The sequence below is a fragment of the Octopus sinensis genome, linkage group LG6 (genome assembly GCF_006345805.1).
Source record: "Octopus sinensis linkage group LG6, ASM634580v1, whole genome shotgun sequence".
Classification (NCBI taxonomy): Eukaryota; Metazoa; Mollusca; class Cephalopoda; order Octopoda; family Octopodidae; genus Octopus; species Octopus sinensis.
Window position 1 is genome coordinate 56,318,508 of NC_043002.1, and position 17,190 is coordinate 56,335,697.

Consider the following 17,190-nt stretch of genomic DNA (forward strand, 5'->3'; position numbering starts at 1 on the left):
CACTGTTTGTTTAAGATCATGACCAAATTCACACACTCTAAATAAAAGATAGTTTGCTGATTTGCAGTAACAAGTTCAACACCACCCACATTCTATCCAGAGGGAGATTCGTTTTGACCTTTTCATGCAAGTTACTTGATGACCCTATAGTTGCTGGTTCCATGTAAAAATCACTAGTGCTGGTGCCATGTAAAGGGTACCCAGTACACACTGTAAAGTGATTGGTATTAGGAAGGGCATCCGGCTGTCTGATTTGCCAGCTCCTTGTCAAACTGTCAAACCCATGCTGCATGGAAAACAAACATTAAATGATGATTAGTGGTTCTGGACTGCGGTCTACATAAGATTTTTTGGGTCCACACACCAAAATAGCACATTTAGGATCCACAATAATGCTTTAAGAACCCTGGAAAAAAATTGTTTTAGATGTATTGGTATATATCACAAGAAACAACTGGGTTTCTTTCTCTAACATTTTACATAATTCAACCAAGACAAATGAATGTGTGAAAACCAAAATAGGAATTTTGGAAGAAGTTCTACAAAATTTTAAAAGCAGTTTCTTCAAACATTGAATGACTAGGGGAGGGTCCACTGGAATAAAATAGTAATCAAAGGGGTCCATAGACAAAAAATAGTTGAGAACTCATGATGATGATGATGATGACGACGAAAGTCTGTGACTTAGAGAAAAAAAACTCTGAGGGTAGTGGTGGTAAGGAAGTTAGTTATCCTCTAACCTGAATGTGTACAACAGATAAAACTCCACTGAGAGCAGAGCACCCACCCAAGTTCCAGTTAGCTAGGTATTGAAATTATCTTTCACAAATTGCAGTTGTGGCAGATACCAGTGTCAAACAAATTGGCACATAAATGCATCCCAGTGTCACACAAATGGCACCTGTGCCAGTGGTGCATAAAAGCACCCATTACACTCTCAGAGTGGTTGGTGTTAGGAAGGGCATCCAACCATAGAAAACCATGCCAAATCAGACTGAAGCCTGGTGCAGCCTTCCAGCATGCCAACTCAGTCAAACCATCTAACCCATGCCAGCATGGACAACGGACGCTTAATGATGAAAGTCAAGATACAAGGCACAAGCATGACTGTGATAAGTTTGCTTCCCGTCCACTTACTTCTGGGTTCAATCCTACAGCACTGCACCTTAGTCAAGTGTCTTTTACTGTAGCCCCAGGCAAATTGAAGCAATGTGAAGGGATCTGGTAGATGGAGACTGAAAGAAGCCTGTCATGTGTGTCTCTTTGTGTTTGACCCATCACCACAGCTTAACAACCAACCCCAATGTGTTGCTCAGTCCAGGAATCAAACCAACTATCACCAAAATGTGAGTGCAGCACCCTAACTGCTAGGCCACAAACTTTCACAAGGAATAATCCTTTCTACTGGAAGCACAAGGCCTCAAATTTGGGGGAAGGGATTAAGTTGATTACATCGACTCCAGTGAGTAACTGGTACTTATTTAATCCCCCCCCCCCCAAAGGATGAAAGGCAAAGTCGATCTCAGTGGAATTTGAACTCAGAATGTAACAGCAGACAAAATACCGCTAAGCATTTTCGCCCAGTGTGCTAACAATTTAGCCAGCTCACCACCTTACAAGGAATAATAATAATAATAATAACGAAATTAATTTTAAATATTCATTCATCCAAGTTATTTGTAAATTTCATACAAATTGACAGTAACATCTAGTTTTATAAGTATGTAGAGAAACAAACTGATAAGTACAGAAGAACCAACAAGATGAGTAGATTTTGTACTGCACAAGGGATTTGCCTCAGATATGTACTCTACATGCTTTATGTTCAAACTGGCTAGGGCTGGCCTCTTGCATCTACCCTACAATGTCATTCAAAATGTAACCAAATACATAATCGAAATGTCAACGCTACAAGATAATGTATGATTAAAAAAAACAATGTCAATAAATAAACATTACTTTTGACAGTAACATAAATGCTAAAGGATTAAATTATTATGGAAGGTAGTAATACTTATTCATTTCTTAAAGAACTTTACGACAGCTCAATATTAAAATACTCTTCTATCTAATGCACAGCCATTGTGTTGTGTACCACAGCAAGGCACATTACTGCTTGCTCTCCATTATTGCTTTATTAGTGAATGGTTGGTAGCAAGGAGGTGATTTAGCCATCAAAAGATTCTTATTATATTTTGTTATATATTACTATTGAGATACATAGTTGCAGGGGTAAATGCGAGGTATGAAACTTGCTTCCCAACCACATGGTTCCGAGTTCAGTCCTACTGTGTGGCAGCTTGGGCAAGTGTCTTCTACTACAGCGTCAGGCCGACCAAAGCCTTACAAATGGATTTCGTAAACAGAAACTGAAAGAAGCCTGTCATGTGTGTGTTTATGTGCCTGTAACTTAGCGGTTTAGCAGGAGACCAACAGAATAAGTACCAGGCTTAAACAATAAGTACTGGGGTTGATTCATTTGACTAAGAATTCTTCAAGATAATGCCCCAGCATGGCCACAGTCTAAAAATTGAAACCAGTAAATAAAAAAACACACACACACACATACAAGGTAAACTTTATAAACACCTTTCTAGAAAAACAAACAATTCAGCTTCACTGTATGAAGTAGAAATTGTGGTTAAATCAAAGGTTTTTCTGTCTGAAGTCAATGAAAGGATATCGATCTGATTAATTTTAATATCAATTATCAGCTCATTAGAGATTGGTCACTTACTTTTCACAGAGGAAATATGAGTAGAGAGCTATTTATAGAGTATGCAAAATTGGACAGTATTAAATTAGTCTAGCTAATTAGCATGAAGGTATACAACTGATGATTAAGGTGTTGCACTCAATTGTAAGATTGTGATTTCAATTCACAGGTGGCATGGTGTGGCATGTTCTTGAGCATAACATTTCATTTTCTGTTATTCCAGTTCATTCAACCACAAGTAACCCTGCAACAGACTGGCATCCTGTTCAAGGAAGCTGTTGTGCTCAGTTACTTAAACACCATGGAAATCAGGCAACATACCCTACCAGTTTTGGGACCCAAAGACAGTCATGTCTGACAGATTACCTTTTTTTTATTTTTTTACCTAATTTGCTCAACAAAACAGTATAAGAATTGGCAATTTGAATTAATGGAACCACTGGTCAGCATTGGTAATTTAGTTAGGATAAATAGAAACATAAGCTAAATCTTAAAAATATGTGTTTTGTTCAGTACATACAGCTTAACCTTGCTGAGAAAGTGATTGCCAAGCACTTGCATCGTTATGTAAATTAGACCAATTTGGTTCTGTCCAAGATTGTGTACTATAAATAGCTGTAAACTAATATATGTTCTGTGAACAAAAAGCACTGGCGAGGTCGCCACTTTACTCACTTGTAAGGTACATTCCATGTCTTTGCTGTTTATGAGAAAATCTCTCAACACCAAAATGGTGTCATTGTAAAAGCACATGGTCAAATCCAAACATGTATATTTAAATGACCTTCAAAGCATTAACTACTCAACCATGAAGTGTGACACCATTTACCACAAAATGAGTGATTTGTTTCATCTACAAAGCATTAATACAATTCCCCAAAAGATGTGTGTCTTCTGCTTATTTTACTGTAACCCTTTAGTATTCAAGCTGGCCATTTCTGGCCCAGACATTCTGCATGCTTTATGTTCAAACTGCCCAGATCTGGCCTCCTACATCTACCTTACAATGCCATTCTAAATGTAAGCATTCACATCATCAAAATCTCAAAGCTATGAGATAATGTATGATTAATTCAAAACAATGTGAATAGATAAGGATTACTTTCGACAGAGCAATCTGAATGTTAAAGGGTTAAACCAGTTTTAGGATTAACTGTCGAAAAATTTGATTTTTTAATAAGGGGCAGTTTAAATGCTAGAGGGTTGATTGATCCAATTGACTATATTCTCTCCCTACCAATGAAATCAGCCTTGTGTCTCATGAAAAAGAAATGAAGTTTCCAGTTTGCAAACATTTCCAGCTACTCCTACCCTCCTTTGTATAATGGAGGGAGGGAGGGTCAGCCATGTATCTCACCTACAGCTAGACACCTGTTCTTGTCACTCTATTATAGTTTAGCCTCTCAACACCTGGCAGAAAACCACCTCCTCCTCATCTACTACACCTGCTCTCAGTCAAGCAGACCTCGCTTGTGCCAACACCACAAACAAAAAAAAAGCACCAAGTACATTCCATATATTAGTTGGTGTTAGGATAGGCACCCAGCTGGAGAAACCAAAACAGACCTTGGAGTTTGATGCCATTTCCCAGGTCAGAAGAACCTGTCAAGCAATTTAACCCATGCCAACATGGAAGACAATCGTTAATTGATGATGATGGTGGTGATGATGATGTAGGCAAGAAAGTTTGCACCTCTTACACTCATCTACCATTCAACAATGAACTATTTGAAACTAATTAATTTTAAAATATTGGTTGCACTTCATTAGACACATAGCTAATGTTTTATATAACAAAGAATAACATCAACTGAATTGACACCAGTGTGTTTGGTGGTAATTATTGACTTAGTCATCATCAACATCATCATTTAATATCCATTGTCCATTCTGGCATGGGTTGGCTGATTTGACCAGGACTGGTAACCTGAGAGGCTGCACCAGACACCAATCTCATTTAGCATGGTTTCTACAGCTGGATGCCCTTCCTAACACTAACCACACCGAGAGTGTAATGAGTGCTTTTACGTGCCACCGGCACAGGTGTCATTTGCATGACGCCAGTGTCTGCTACAACTGCAGTTATACTTGGCTTGATGGGTCATCTTCTCAGTGATTACAAAGGACAGTGAACCATAGCAGAATTTGAACTCTGTAAGACGTGCCATTGCCACAAAGGAAGCACTTGTGCAGATGTCATGTAAACAGCTCCTGTGCTGGCTCCACATATAAAGTTAAAGAATATTTAGTAGAAGTAAATAGCAAATACATAAAAGTGCCTCCTCTCCTGCACACCATAACTATTATCCTTGCCATCATTTACAGCTGATGTTTTATTAATCTTACATCTTTTACTTGTTTTAATCATTTGACTGTGGCCATGCTGGAGCACCACCTTGAAGAATTTTTAGTTGAATGAATTGACCCTAGCACTTTTATTTTTTAAAGCCTGGTACTTATTCTATTGGTCTCAAAACACTAAGTCATAGGAACATAAACAAACCAACACTGGTTATCAAGCAGTGTAGTGGGGGACAAATGCAGACACAAACACACATATATATCTATACAATGGATTTCTTTCAGTTTCTGCCTACCAAATCTACTCACAAGATTTTAGTCAGCCCAAAGCTATAATAGAAAACACCTGCCCAAGGTGCTAGACAATGGAACTGAACCTGGACCATATGGTTGGGAAGCAATCTTCTTACCACACAGCCACACCTGTGCCTATAAATGACAAAACTTTATCAGATCAAGAACCAATTCTAGAGAGAAACTAATCAGCATCGTCATCATTGAACATCCGCTTTCCATGCTGGCATGGGTTGGACGGTTTGACTGAGGACAGGCAAGCCAGAAGGCTATACCAAGCTCCAGTCTGATCTCGTAAAGTTTCTACAGCTGGATGCCCTTCCTAATACCAACAACTCTAAGAATGTAGTGGGTGCTTTTTATGTGCCACAGGCACGAGGGCCAGTCAAGCAGCACTGGCATTGACCACGCTTGAATGGTACTTTTTTACATGCCACTGGCACAGGAGCCAGTCATGCAGCACTGGCAACAACCACACTAAAATGGTGCTTTTTACATGCTACATCCAAGAATTCACTGCAACTACCTCAATCCTGTCACACTCTTCTCACTTTAACACATTTACCTACCCACCTTTTTTGTTTCTCAATTCCTATTCTCTCTCTCTCTCCCCAGATGGAAAAACATTTGCCTCTGTCCCTCTATCATGCTTTTACATCGTTAACCCTTTAACATTAAAACCAGCCATACAGCCATATCCAGATAAAAATATCCTACTTGTATATGTTCAAACAGATCACATTCAGCCCCTCACACCTATCCTACAATGTCATTCTAAAAATAAACAATCACATCATCGAAATATTGAAGCTATGAGATAATGCATGATTAATTCAAAACAATGTGAATAAATAAACAATATATTTGACAGAATAATCTGAATGCTAAAGGGTTAATAATACTATCCCAACTTAGTTGACGGGTCTTGTCTTGCAAGTTCCGGTGACCTTCACCAGTGCTAGTGTCACAAAAAAAGCACCCAGCACACACTGTAAAATGGTTGCCATTAAGAAGGGCTTCCAGCTGTAGAAACCTTGCCAAAGCAGGCACTGGAACTTAGTTCCTGTTGAACCGTCCAATTCAAAAGACATTAACTGATGAAAAGGGTGAAAATTCAGTATCATCATCATCATTTAATGTCTGTTTTCCATGCTGGTATGGGTTGAACAATTCGTCGGGAGCTGACCAGACCTTATGTCTGTTTTGGCAGGATTTCTACAGCTGGATACCCTTCCTAATATCAACCACTTTGCAGAGGGTACTGGGTACTTTTTATGTCCCACCAGCATGGGTGCTTCCCAGGGAAAGCATGATGGTCTGTATCAAAATGCTTTCCCCATGAGAAAAATTGGATCAATGCTCACTCTAATGAAGCATTCATCAATTCTGAAGAACTGTCTCTTAGAGAAGAGCCAAATAATTTTTTTTTAATTCACAGTGCAGTGATGAGTCCCCAGATTTAATACCAATTCAAAAACTTAAGCAACTTTCATTTAGCCTTGTAAGTGAAATGGAGAAGATAAATCATCTAACCCTTTTCTTACTATGTTTCTGCTTTGTTTCAATTAATTTTGAAAAATAATTTTGGCATAAACTAAGCCTTTTGATAGCAACCCAGCTGAAAGTGCGTTGTAGTACAAATGTCTTGTTTTCAAAAGTTCGCTTCCACCAAACCTTGGTCACAGTTTATGTTTCTAACACTACCTTCATGATAACTAAGTTATTTTACTAAATTCTTTGTTATATCTAAAATTAATTGAAAGAAACACAGAGCATCTCAATAGAAATATGGTAACAAAATGGTTAATGCAGTGTTTAGAACATAATGTGAAATTTTGAGGCAAGGCTTTCATTTCAATCACATTACAAGAGAAAGTTTGCATCTCAGAACCACAAACAGTCTCAGGCTGGTTGATATCAAAAGGACTAACGTCCATCTTCCACGCTGGCATGGGTTAGATGGCTTGACAGGATTTAATGAGGTAGAGGAATTCAATAAGCTTCAATTGCCTGCTTTGGCATGGTTTCTACAGCTTGGTGCCCTCCCTAACACCAACCACTTTACAGAATGGACTGAGTGCTTTTTATTTGTAACATTTTCAAATTCAAGAAAAAGAAGAAACTTTCTCAACTGAGTCAGTTTGTAGCAGAAGAGAAGGAAAATTATTTGTTGGATTGTAGATGTAATTTAAAGGTCCAGCCTTGTTGTATATTGTATTAGATTCTGTTTGAGAATTTGCAATAAGGGTACATGTGCAGTATTCAACCACTTACAACCATATGCTTATTGGCAGAATTAAGACAATCCATAATGGCACCACATAGAAAGCACCCATGCTGACCCACATTAAAAAAAAAAAAACACTTGTGCTGGTGCCATGTTAAAAGCACCTGTGCTGATTTCACCAAGGAAAAAAAAATTCAACCTGGAAAGTGTTTAGCATTAAAAAGGTTATCCAGTTGCAGAAACCATGCCAAAACAGACAAGAGGAACCTGGTGCAGCTCTCCAGCTTCTGCCAAACCATCCAGCCCATGCCAGCATAGAAAACAGATGTTAAATTATTTTCATAATGACAATGTAGGGTAGGTCTGAGAGGTCACAACTGGCCAAATTTAAATGTTACAGGGTTAAATACATTGGTCACTAATATAACTAGTTTTGGTATAAAAATACAAATCCTCAACTTCTTGGTTGGTTACCCAGCATACTATCGACATGGTCACCCATTGTAGAGGAGTTATATTTTATTGAGTATACATCAATATAAAATCACTGATGCTTCATTGTCATCATCATTCTGATGTCCACCATTCCATATTTGCATGGGTCAGATGGAGTTTACTGAAGCAGATTTTCTATGGTTGAAATGCCTTCCCTGTCACTAACCCTCACAAGTTCCCAAATAAGGCATTATTTCTCCATGGCCTGAATATCTTCGTAGAATATTCAAAATGAACAACACTGCTTATATGACAGTGACACTCATTTACAATTATCATGCACTGCCAAGAAGGCCTGCCTCCCAGCTCTCAGTCAGTCACAACAAAGGTTCCAGATAATCCGATCAACAGAACAGCTTCTTTGTGAAATTAGTATGCAAGTGGCTGAGCACTCCACACACACACATACGTACCCTTAACATAGTTCTCAGGAAGATTTGGCAGAACACAGAATGTGACAAGGCCTTTTCAAATATAGGCATTATTCATTTTCACTAGATGAGTAAACTGAAGCAATGAGAAAATGAAAGTGCCTAGCCCAAGGTCCTAATATGCTGGGAATTGATCTTACAACCTTACAATCATGAGCCAAATACCTAAACCACTGATCCACATGCAAGACAAGGAGACATAAACACACATACAAAGGGCAGCTTTCAAGTTCCATCAACCAAATTCATTCACGAGGCTTTGGTCAGCCCAGGGCTATAGTAGAAGATATTTGCCCAAAGTGTCACATAGTGGGACTGACCCTGAAACCATGTGGTTGGGGAGCAAACTTCTTAATTGCACACCCTCACCTGTCCTATAAGGAGGCTATACACCATGTAATATTACCACCGTTAACAGTAAACACAAGTTCTCAACTGGTACTTATTTTATTGACTCCAAAAAAGGATAAAACGCAAAGCTGACCTTGGTGAAATTCAAACTCACAATGTAAGGACAGACAAAATGCTCACAAGCATTTTGTCTGGTATGCTAATGATTCTGCCAGCTCGCCACCTTAACATAATAATAATAACAATAACAACAACAACAACAATAATAATAATAATAATAATAATAATAATAATAATAATAATAATAATAATAATAATAATAATAATAATAATAATAATAATAATAATAATAAGAGCACTCAGAGAGCGCAAACCTCAGCCAAGGCAACACCAACACCCTCTCAATGATTAGCCGGAGATGATTTTTAAAATGAGAATATCTGAAATAAACTCAACTGTTCTCACAAATGAGAATACTAAAAATGAACCCGACCACTCTCAAAATTTAAGTAGAAAAAAAAAAAAATAATTCAAAATCCTTGTCCGGTACCGGATCAATCCCAATGGTAGTCATGGAATATGAAGGTGGGTGTGCGAGCCATGTTTGTAATGTTGTGTGTCATCTGCAGTGGGGACAGTTTTCTCTAGGAAGGCCTATAGTGTCTTTACGACTATTAAGATCTATAGTGAAAAATTTGTGCATGAAAGAAAACGGAAACAAATGGATGCAGTACTGTTAACAACACCGTTGTGCACAAAAATGTGAGTCCAAGAAGTAAAGCTTCCTTCAAGGCAGAGTCAGAAATGCAATTGTCAAGTAAGAGCTTTTAAACAGGAGCAATATATTCAAAATTGGTAAAACTACAAATTGTCGAGGATAAATTCATCATCACCGTTTAACGTCCATTTTCCATGCTGGCATGGGTTGAATGGTTTCACAGGGGACTGGTAAGCCAGGTGGCTGCACCAGGCTCCAATCTCTACAACTGGATGCCCTTCCTAACGCCAACCATTCAGAGTGTAGTGGGTGCTTTTTCACATGCCACCGGCACAGGAGCCAGTCAGGCAGCACTGGCATTGGTCACGTTCAGATGGTGCTTTGTATATGCTACAAGCACAGGAGCCAGTCGGACAGGAAGGCTAGCATCAACCATGTTCGGATGGTATTTTTTACATGGCACTGGCAAGGAGTCAGGCGGCTCTGACAACGACCCATGCATGAATGGTGCCACACATGAAATTACATTTATTATTGTTATTGAATATGTTAGTGTTATTTAATTTCTGAATGGCTTTGCTGCTGTTTGTTTACACAGTTTGATTTCTTCATCCATCAGTTTCTACTAAGATAGAGACATGAGTAAAATTAATAATAGAGAAACAAAAATAAAATTTTGGAAACAGCATTGCTGCCATAATTTACATGGAAACCATGAGCATGTTTTCAAAAGAGATAAGCAGAGAAAGACTTGAAAATCAACATAAGGTCATAATACTTCATGTAAAGTAAATATAACAAATAATCCAAAATCATTGTCCGGTACTGGATCAATCCCAAAATCTAATCAGTTTGTGCCAGTCACGAGGCTAAAAATCCCTGAAAGTTTCATCCGAATCTATCCAACGGTTCTTGAGATATGTTGTCCACGGACAAACACAACTGAAAGCAATACCTCTGCCTTCGTTAAGGTGGAGGTAATGACGATTTTAAATTATGGCATAAGGCCAGCAGTTTTGGAGGAGGAGCTAATTTGAATAAATCAGCCCTAGTATTCAACTGGTACTTATTTTCTCAACCTTGAAAGTCAACCCTGGCAATAATAAATTATGTCTAAGTAATTAAGTTTAAAATACATGTTGGGAGTTAAAGTTCAATTTGTAATCACCTGGTTTCAGGTTTAGTCCTCTGGTGTCACACCTTAGGTGTCTTCTACAATAACCTTGGACCAAGCAATGCCACATGAGGAAATGTATTAGCTGGAAACTGCAGGAAGCCCATTACTGTGTCTGTGCATGTGAATGCATCTGCAAATGCTAGTGTGCATGACCGATGACAGTATCGCCTGATTGGCACTCATGCCAGTGGAATGTTAAAAGCACATCCGAGTGTGGAGTGTACTCCTCATTCATTGGACAAGAAACTTTGCTTGCAAAGACCTATTGAGGGAAGTGAAATCAAATCAAAATTGCTGACATGGCTGATGACAGTACTGCCTGATTAGCACTCGTACCAGAACATTAAAAGCACATCCAGGGCCACAGATTGGCTCCCATGCTGGTGGCACGTAAAAAGCACCATTCGAGCGTGATCATTGCCAGCGTCGCATTAACGGCACTCGTGTCGGTGACATGTGAAAACATTCAAGCATGGTCATTACCAGTGCCGCCAGACTGGCTTCCGTGCTGGTAGCACATAAAAAACCTTTTGGGCGTGGTTGTTGCCAGTACCACCTGACTGGCCATCATGCTGGTGGTACATAAAAGCACCCACTACACTCTCAGAATGGTTGGCGTTAGGAAGGGCATCAAGCTGTAGAAACTTTGCAAGATCAGATTGAGCCTGGTGCAGCCTTCTGGCTCACCAGTGCTGTCAAAACCGTCCAACCCATGCCAGCATGGAAAGTGGACGTTAAACAACAACGATGACGACTGTCACCATCTGAGAGCAGTGATACCAGTGTTTACTTGTTGACAATATGATTAGTCACTCTGTATTTCTGAAGACTTGTAAAATAAAGAAATCCCTTACTTGAAAACAGGTAAGGGTTGGTGACAGGAAGAACATCCAGTCATAAAATTCTGCTCCAAAGAACTCTGTCCACACCCCTGCTAGCATGAAAAGAAAAATAAATGTTAAATGAACAAAGGTATTGAACTCTTCTGTCAGTGAATGTGAAGAAAACCAAGAACAACATGGGAAGTGGCATGGGTAGGCCTCACAAAAATACTTGACCCTTATAATGCTTCTTTGGCTCTTCACATGGTGTAATTGGTGGTATATCACTCTGCAGTGGTAGCTAATGTGGGAGCATCTATATCATGCGCCACCCCAGTTGGTGCAGCTAATGGCACAGTGTGACAATGGCCTCAAATCTCTTGCAGCTGGTCTTGGCAGGTATTTCAGGTGGAGGAACAAAACCCCAAGTAATTCCCATAATGCACTGGAGGAGGATTTAATGAGAGGTGTTTAGATTAGTACAATCGATTCACAGCTATGGAGTGCAGTGTTGAGAAAGACTACACAGTATACAGTAAATTTTATGGAAAAATGAAAGCTCTTGTTCTAAAAAATTGTAATGAATCTCCCAAAGACAGCCGATATTTGTTTACTAAATGTCAATGTTGTCATCCTCAGAGAGAATACTCCTGATACTTGAAAGATGGCAGAACAGATAGCTGCTCATTAGGAAAAGTGAAGGCAGGAAACATTGGCACTCTATTGGCATGTCAGTTCTGTCTTGCTGTTGACAGTTAGCGCCATCAAATTGTATGTTCTCATTGCCACAGCAAGGACAGTCTGAAGATCTTCCTAAGTACGAGACACCAGAGCACACACACACTGCAGTGTTTGGGTCTTCTTAATGTTAAAGAGGTTGCCATCTAGTCTTAAGTCCAGTGCCTCACTGTTACTGAACTCAATCTTGTGGAGAAGTCTGGTGACACGCAGGAGGAAAGTGAAAGAGCACTGGTGCTAGTTAATACCCATATGTGTGTGTCTGTTTTACAGGAAGAACTCAGACTCCTGTAGTCACCCATGCAGTCATCCCAACATGGAACTGGCAAAGGATATTAACAAATTTATTGGGACAGCTAAACCTAACAAAAACAGTGCAGAATGCTTTGGAAAAAGTTGACAAAGGCCATAAACAGGTCCCAATGTTGTTCCAAGCATTTTTATTTTCTGAAAAAGCAGCCTGTGAAGATCATGTCAGTTGTTTTCCTGTTCTTCCTACTTCTATGTTGCAATTCAGGCTGCATTAATAACATGTTGCTGCTGAGTCTCTGAAACATCTAAGCCAAGACTTCTACAATAACAGAGAGAAGCTAAATGCCATTACGATCATCCCAGTTCACTTTATCATCTTTGTTCATATAAATCAAAACAAATTTTACACAGCCCACACATGGGATGCTCCTATCGTCCTTTCAGGCCATTTTAAAACATTATATCATCGCAGAAATGATTCTATAAAGGAAAAGAAAATGAAAAATGTATCAAAAAATCCATCTTCTTTGAAAGGGGAATAGCACTATCTACTGAAATCCTTGAGGTTAATGTCTCATTGCAGGGAAGAAAAAAACAAAATTATAAATAATAGTAACTCTATAGGGTAGCACAAAGAAAGTGTACACTATATCTATATAGTGCTGGTGCCACGTAAAAAGCACCTGTGCTGGTATCATATAAAAGCATCCAGTACACCTTAAAGTGGTTGGCATTAGAAAGGGCATCCAGCCATAGAAACCATGCGAAAAGACAAATGAAGCCTGGTGCAGTTCTCCAGCTCCGGTCAAACCGTTAAACAGATATTACATGATTATGGTTATATATATACACACACAGATTCAGACTAGAATGCTATTAAACTTGCAACTTGAAATAAATAGCCAGACAAGTAGCATGCCATTATTTAGTACACCTGTCTTTTGTTTGAGCTGCCACAACTACTACCATTGTATATTTCTTAAACTTCAATTGCTTCTCAATTTTTCAACTCGACTGCCTTCAGTGGATAATAGCAATTTCTTTTTTAAAAGTAGGTTAACAGGAACGATTTTCTCTTTCTTTTATTGCGACAAGAGATGCAAGGCAGACGGCTGCAAACAGGAAAATTCAATTAAACACCTAACTGTGAATAATACATACACAATTGATAGTTGAATGTTGTATTATTATCATTAGCAGTCGAGACGGGACCCGGTGAGAGTTGTCTTTGCCTGAGGCACAACTTCAAATTTTCAACAGGAAACAAAAGATACCAAGTTCCTACTTCTCTTAATATAGCAAAAAACAGTTGTAAAAGTCCCCCACCACCGACAGGTTAATATCTACATTATCAATAAAATGTCGTGTAATAAGCGACAATAATTATGCTATTCAAGCAGTAACAACTATCGGCAGAACTCAGTCTCGTTGAAAAGTTATTCATTTAATCAATCTGTGCCCAAGCGATAATTACCGTCACATATTTAATGACAATTATATCACAAAGGAATAAGTTTATATCAATCAAATTATCATTATTTCTAGTTGTATCGTACTCAGAAAATATGGAGAGGAAAAACACACTAAATCAATCTTCGTTCATGATACACTCACTAATATCGAAATGTAATCGATTTACCTATGCACACACAAGAAACTCTTCTATTTCATCACGGTTTAGCTGAAATCTTAACATTAAGTTCGACTTCAAATTAAATAAATATACTGACAAGCTATAACTTATCCTCAACAGTCTCATTAAACACACAAACAGGCTTAGAGTGGAACTTTGTTGAAAGTAATACGAAATGCTTTTGTGTTAATATTTTTAATTTGAATTATTTACATTTCACTTGTTAATTAATATTGTATAAAATTGTATTTTGTATGAATTATAAACACGCTCGTTTGCAATTGTAGGTTTTTCATCATATTTATATCAGCTGTGAAGTGAGACACAAAATTACTAAAATATTCTACTTCATTTAAAAAGTAATAAAAAGAAAGTTTTGTTACTGAGACCCCGATCAAGATTGATGTGACGCTATGAAAGTCATTCCAGTCTTGACCATCCCGACTTGTATGTTCAAAGTCTACACTGTCCAACCTACTTGTTACGTAAAATGATAAGGTATAATCTGAGTAATTTAGCTGCTATTTCTAGTGACTGAAGCAACCACTCCATTCAGAGGTTTCTCTCCTTTATGGACTGCCAAAGGAAACAAACTAATAAAAAGTTCATTACAAAATTAAAAGCGAAGAACCATAGTTGTCGCTTACTACAAAATATCGAGACACATCTCTTTAACGAAATATTTTTAAAAAACCATTAATGAAACAGTAACCAAGATAGGATTATTGAAATCTCATATCTCAACCGAACCAATTCAGGACATAGAGCAAGCTCGGGCTCGTTTAACAATACATACATACACACATCTATCTACCTCTATATATATATATAATGTTTGAGTGCACGATGCGACAAAATCAATGGAAGATGAAATCAAGTAGAGAACTTCAGAAAAAGCATAATAAAATGTTTAGGCTGGAAAGGAAGTAGCCGAGATACTAAACCCTACCAGAAAGCGAAAATGATCTTCAGTCTATATTGTCTTCGGTATGAAATATTTTAAAGACATAAGACGAACATTATACTAAATAAATTCCAAGTTTTAAAAGGACAATACAATGAGCTGTAAAATAGCATTTATTATTACAGACCGATCGTATTTAACACTTACGTACCTACCTCTCCCAAAATCGTTTTCTTTGGTGCAATAAACCAAAGAAAATCAATCATGTATGAGTGAGCTGGGACTATGTGTATATAACATAGCCGTTTATTGTTATATAAACACCCACTTCAGATTATTTAAAGAGGGAAAGCATGGTTTGACCATGCACAATGTTCTTTTGACAATGCTGTATGTTCCTGGTTCAAAATATACCGAACACAAATTTAATATAAGATTAATTCCTAGGGTCATGAAGCGGGTCCTTTTCTTTATTTTCTGGTAAATAAGTAAATATGACGTAATGTTGGAGAAGTTGTTAGAAACTGGCTTCTGAACTTCGAATTTTAAATAACTGCAAGTGTTGGTGACAAGTAAGAAGCGAATAAAAATAATTTAATAGATGCTCATGAAATGAGGCGAAAAATTCCTCTAGCATGAACAAAATTGACGAAACTATTAGTTTTATATGTAGATACGTATATATATTTACCATATGTATATTTATATAACATATATGTAGGTATGTATATGACAACAGGCCCAGGGAAGTCTCCATATGATAATGACTTCAAATTGTTATGAAATAAAGTTGAACAGAAAGACATTTACATCTATTTTTTTGTCTGCGAGAGAGACCTTATAGTAAGTGTGTTGTTATAAACTTATAGAGTGAGATATGGCAAGGACAATGTAATAAGAGTTAAATCGCTAATAGACACGACAGGGGGAAAAATACATAAGACTATGAGGACAGTTTTTGCAGGAGTCTAAATGACTAAATTATATCATGCACATTGGATTCATAGAAATTAATTTAACCGAACAATATCAAGGCTTTATAAAAGTGGAATGGACGAATTTATGGCTGCTACTACTTACCAGTAATGGAACAAAAATGATCCACGGTGGCACTCACAATTTTCTTCTTTCCTCTGGCCGCCATTAGCGATTTGGCGCTATTTCAAAACGAGGCTGAATTACCAACCATATGGGGAGGGGGAGGAACAGGGTGACTCTTTATTTCAGATGCAATAACAATAATGTTAATAATAATAAACACAATCTAATATAATCTACAACCTACTTTCTATTTCTATCGTCAATTTATATATTTATAAGGCAATTCTTTTGTCTATGAAAGAAAAGAAAAACATGCCAACTGAAAACATTTAACTAGAATTGAAAAATGACTACGATTTGTTCGAAGAAACGTTGAAGAAAAAGAATGTATTTTATTTAATGTTTTTTTTCTTTATTTTAATAGGCCATCATAAGAGTCGATATTTAATCAATGTCCAGCTGCTGTATTTCGCTTTGTTAAACGATTTAGCCGAGTGCTCGCAATTTTTTAATAATACCATGTTTCGGACGCTTATGTCGTTAAAAAATCTTAGGGATAAAAAATGAACATCACAACATCCCATTTCTATTCTCTTTTTTTTTTTTTTTACCTACTTAAAATTTTTCTTCTTAATCACGTAATGATTTTTAACATAAGCTTATATCAAAATCCGTACCTTTTTTTTTCCCAAAAACATAAACAAATCATTAAAATAGTTTTTTCTTGTTCGTTCATATTTATTCCATTCATTCAATAGTGTCAGATATAGCGGTATGCTTTTACCGAAAATAATTAGAACCTTGAGAGGGGATATCGCTTTTTAAAGTGCACTGAGTGTAGGTGTAATCATAATAAATCAAATGAGTCACATCTCGCTAGATTTCTGCCCACAACAACACGTGCTATCTGATATCATTAGATCACAATGTGTAGTAAATGAAAAATCGATACAAGGCATTCGCTCTGCTTTTGCCTCTCTCTTAGCAACTGTAATATTTTAACGGTTTCTGGAAACCAGTCTGAGAAATATTGGAAAGGGAGGGAAATATCTTGAATATTTAATTTTTTAAATTTAATTTATATTAAATTT

The 17,190-nt window shown here is 37.5% G+C and overlaps 1 protein-coding gene across 4 annotated transcripts in view; it reads right to left on the reverse strand.

The window, feature by feature from the left end:
* LOC115212825 (UBX domain-containing protein 7) overlaps positions 1-16,287 on the reverse strand; it is a 66,517-nt gene extending 50,230 nt beyond the window's left edge. For 2 of the 4 annotated variants that reach the window (XM_029781593.2, XM_029781592.2), the window contains exon 1: positions 16,139-16,287. In XM_029781593.2, coding sequence (XP_029637453.1) covers positions 16,139-16,202 — 64 coding nt within the window. In that variant the 5' untranslated portion in view covers positions 16,203-16,287. Of the gene's footprint in view, positions 1-11,564; positions 11,641-12,928; positions 12,957-16,138 lie in introns of those variants that run through there. The other 2 variants (XM_036503937.1, XM_036503938.1) reach the window with 2 other exon arrangements.
* Between the last annotated feature and the right edge of the window lie 903 nt (positions 16,288-17,190).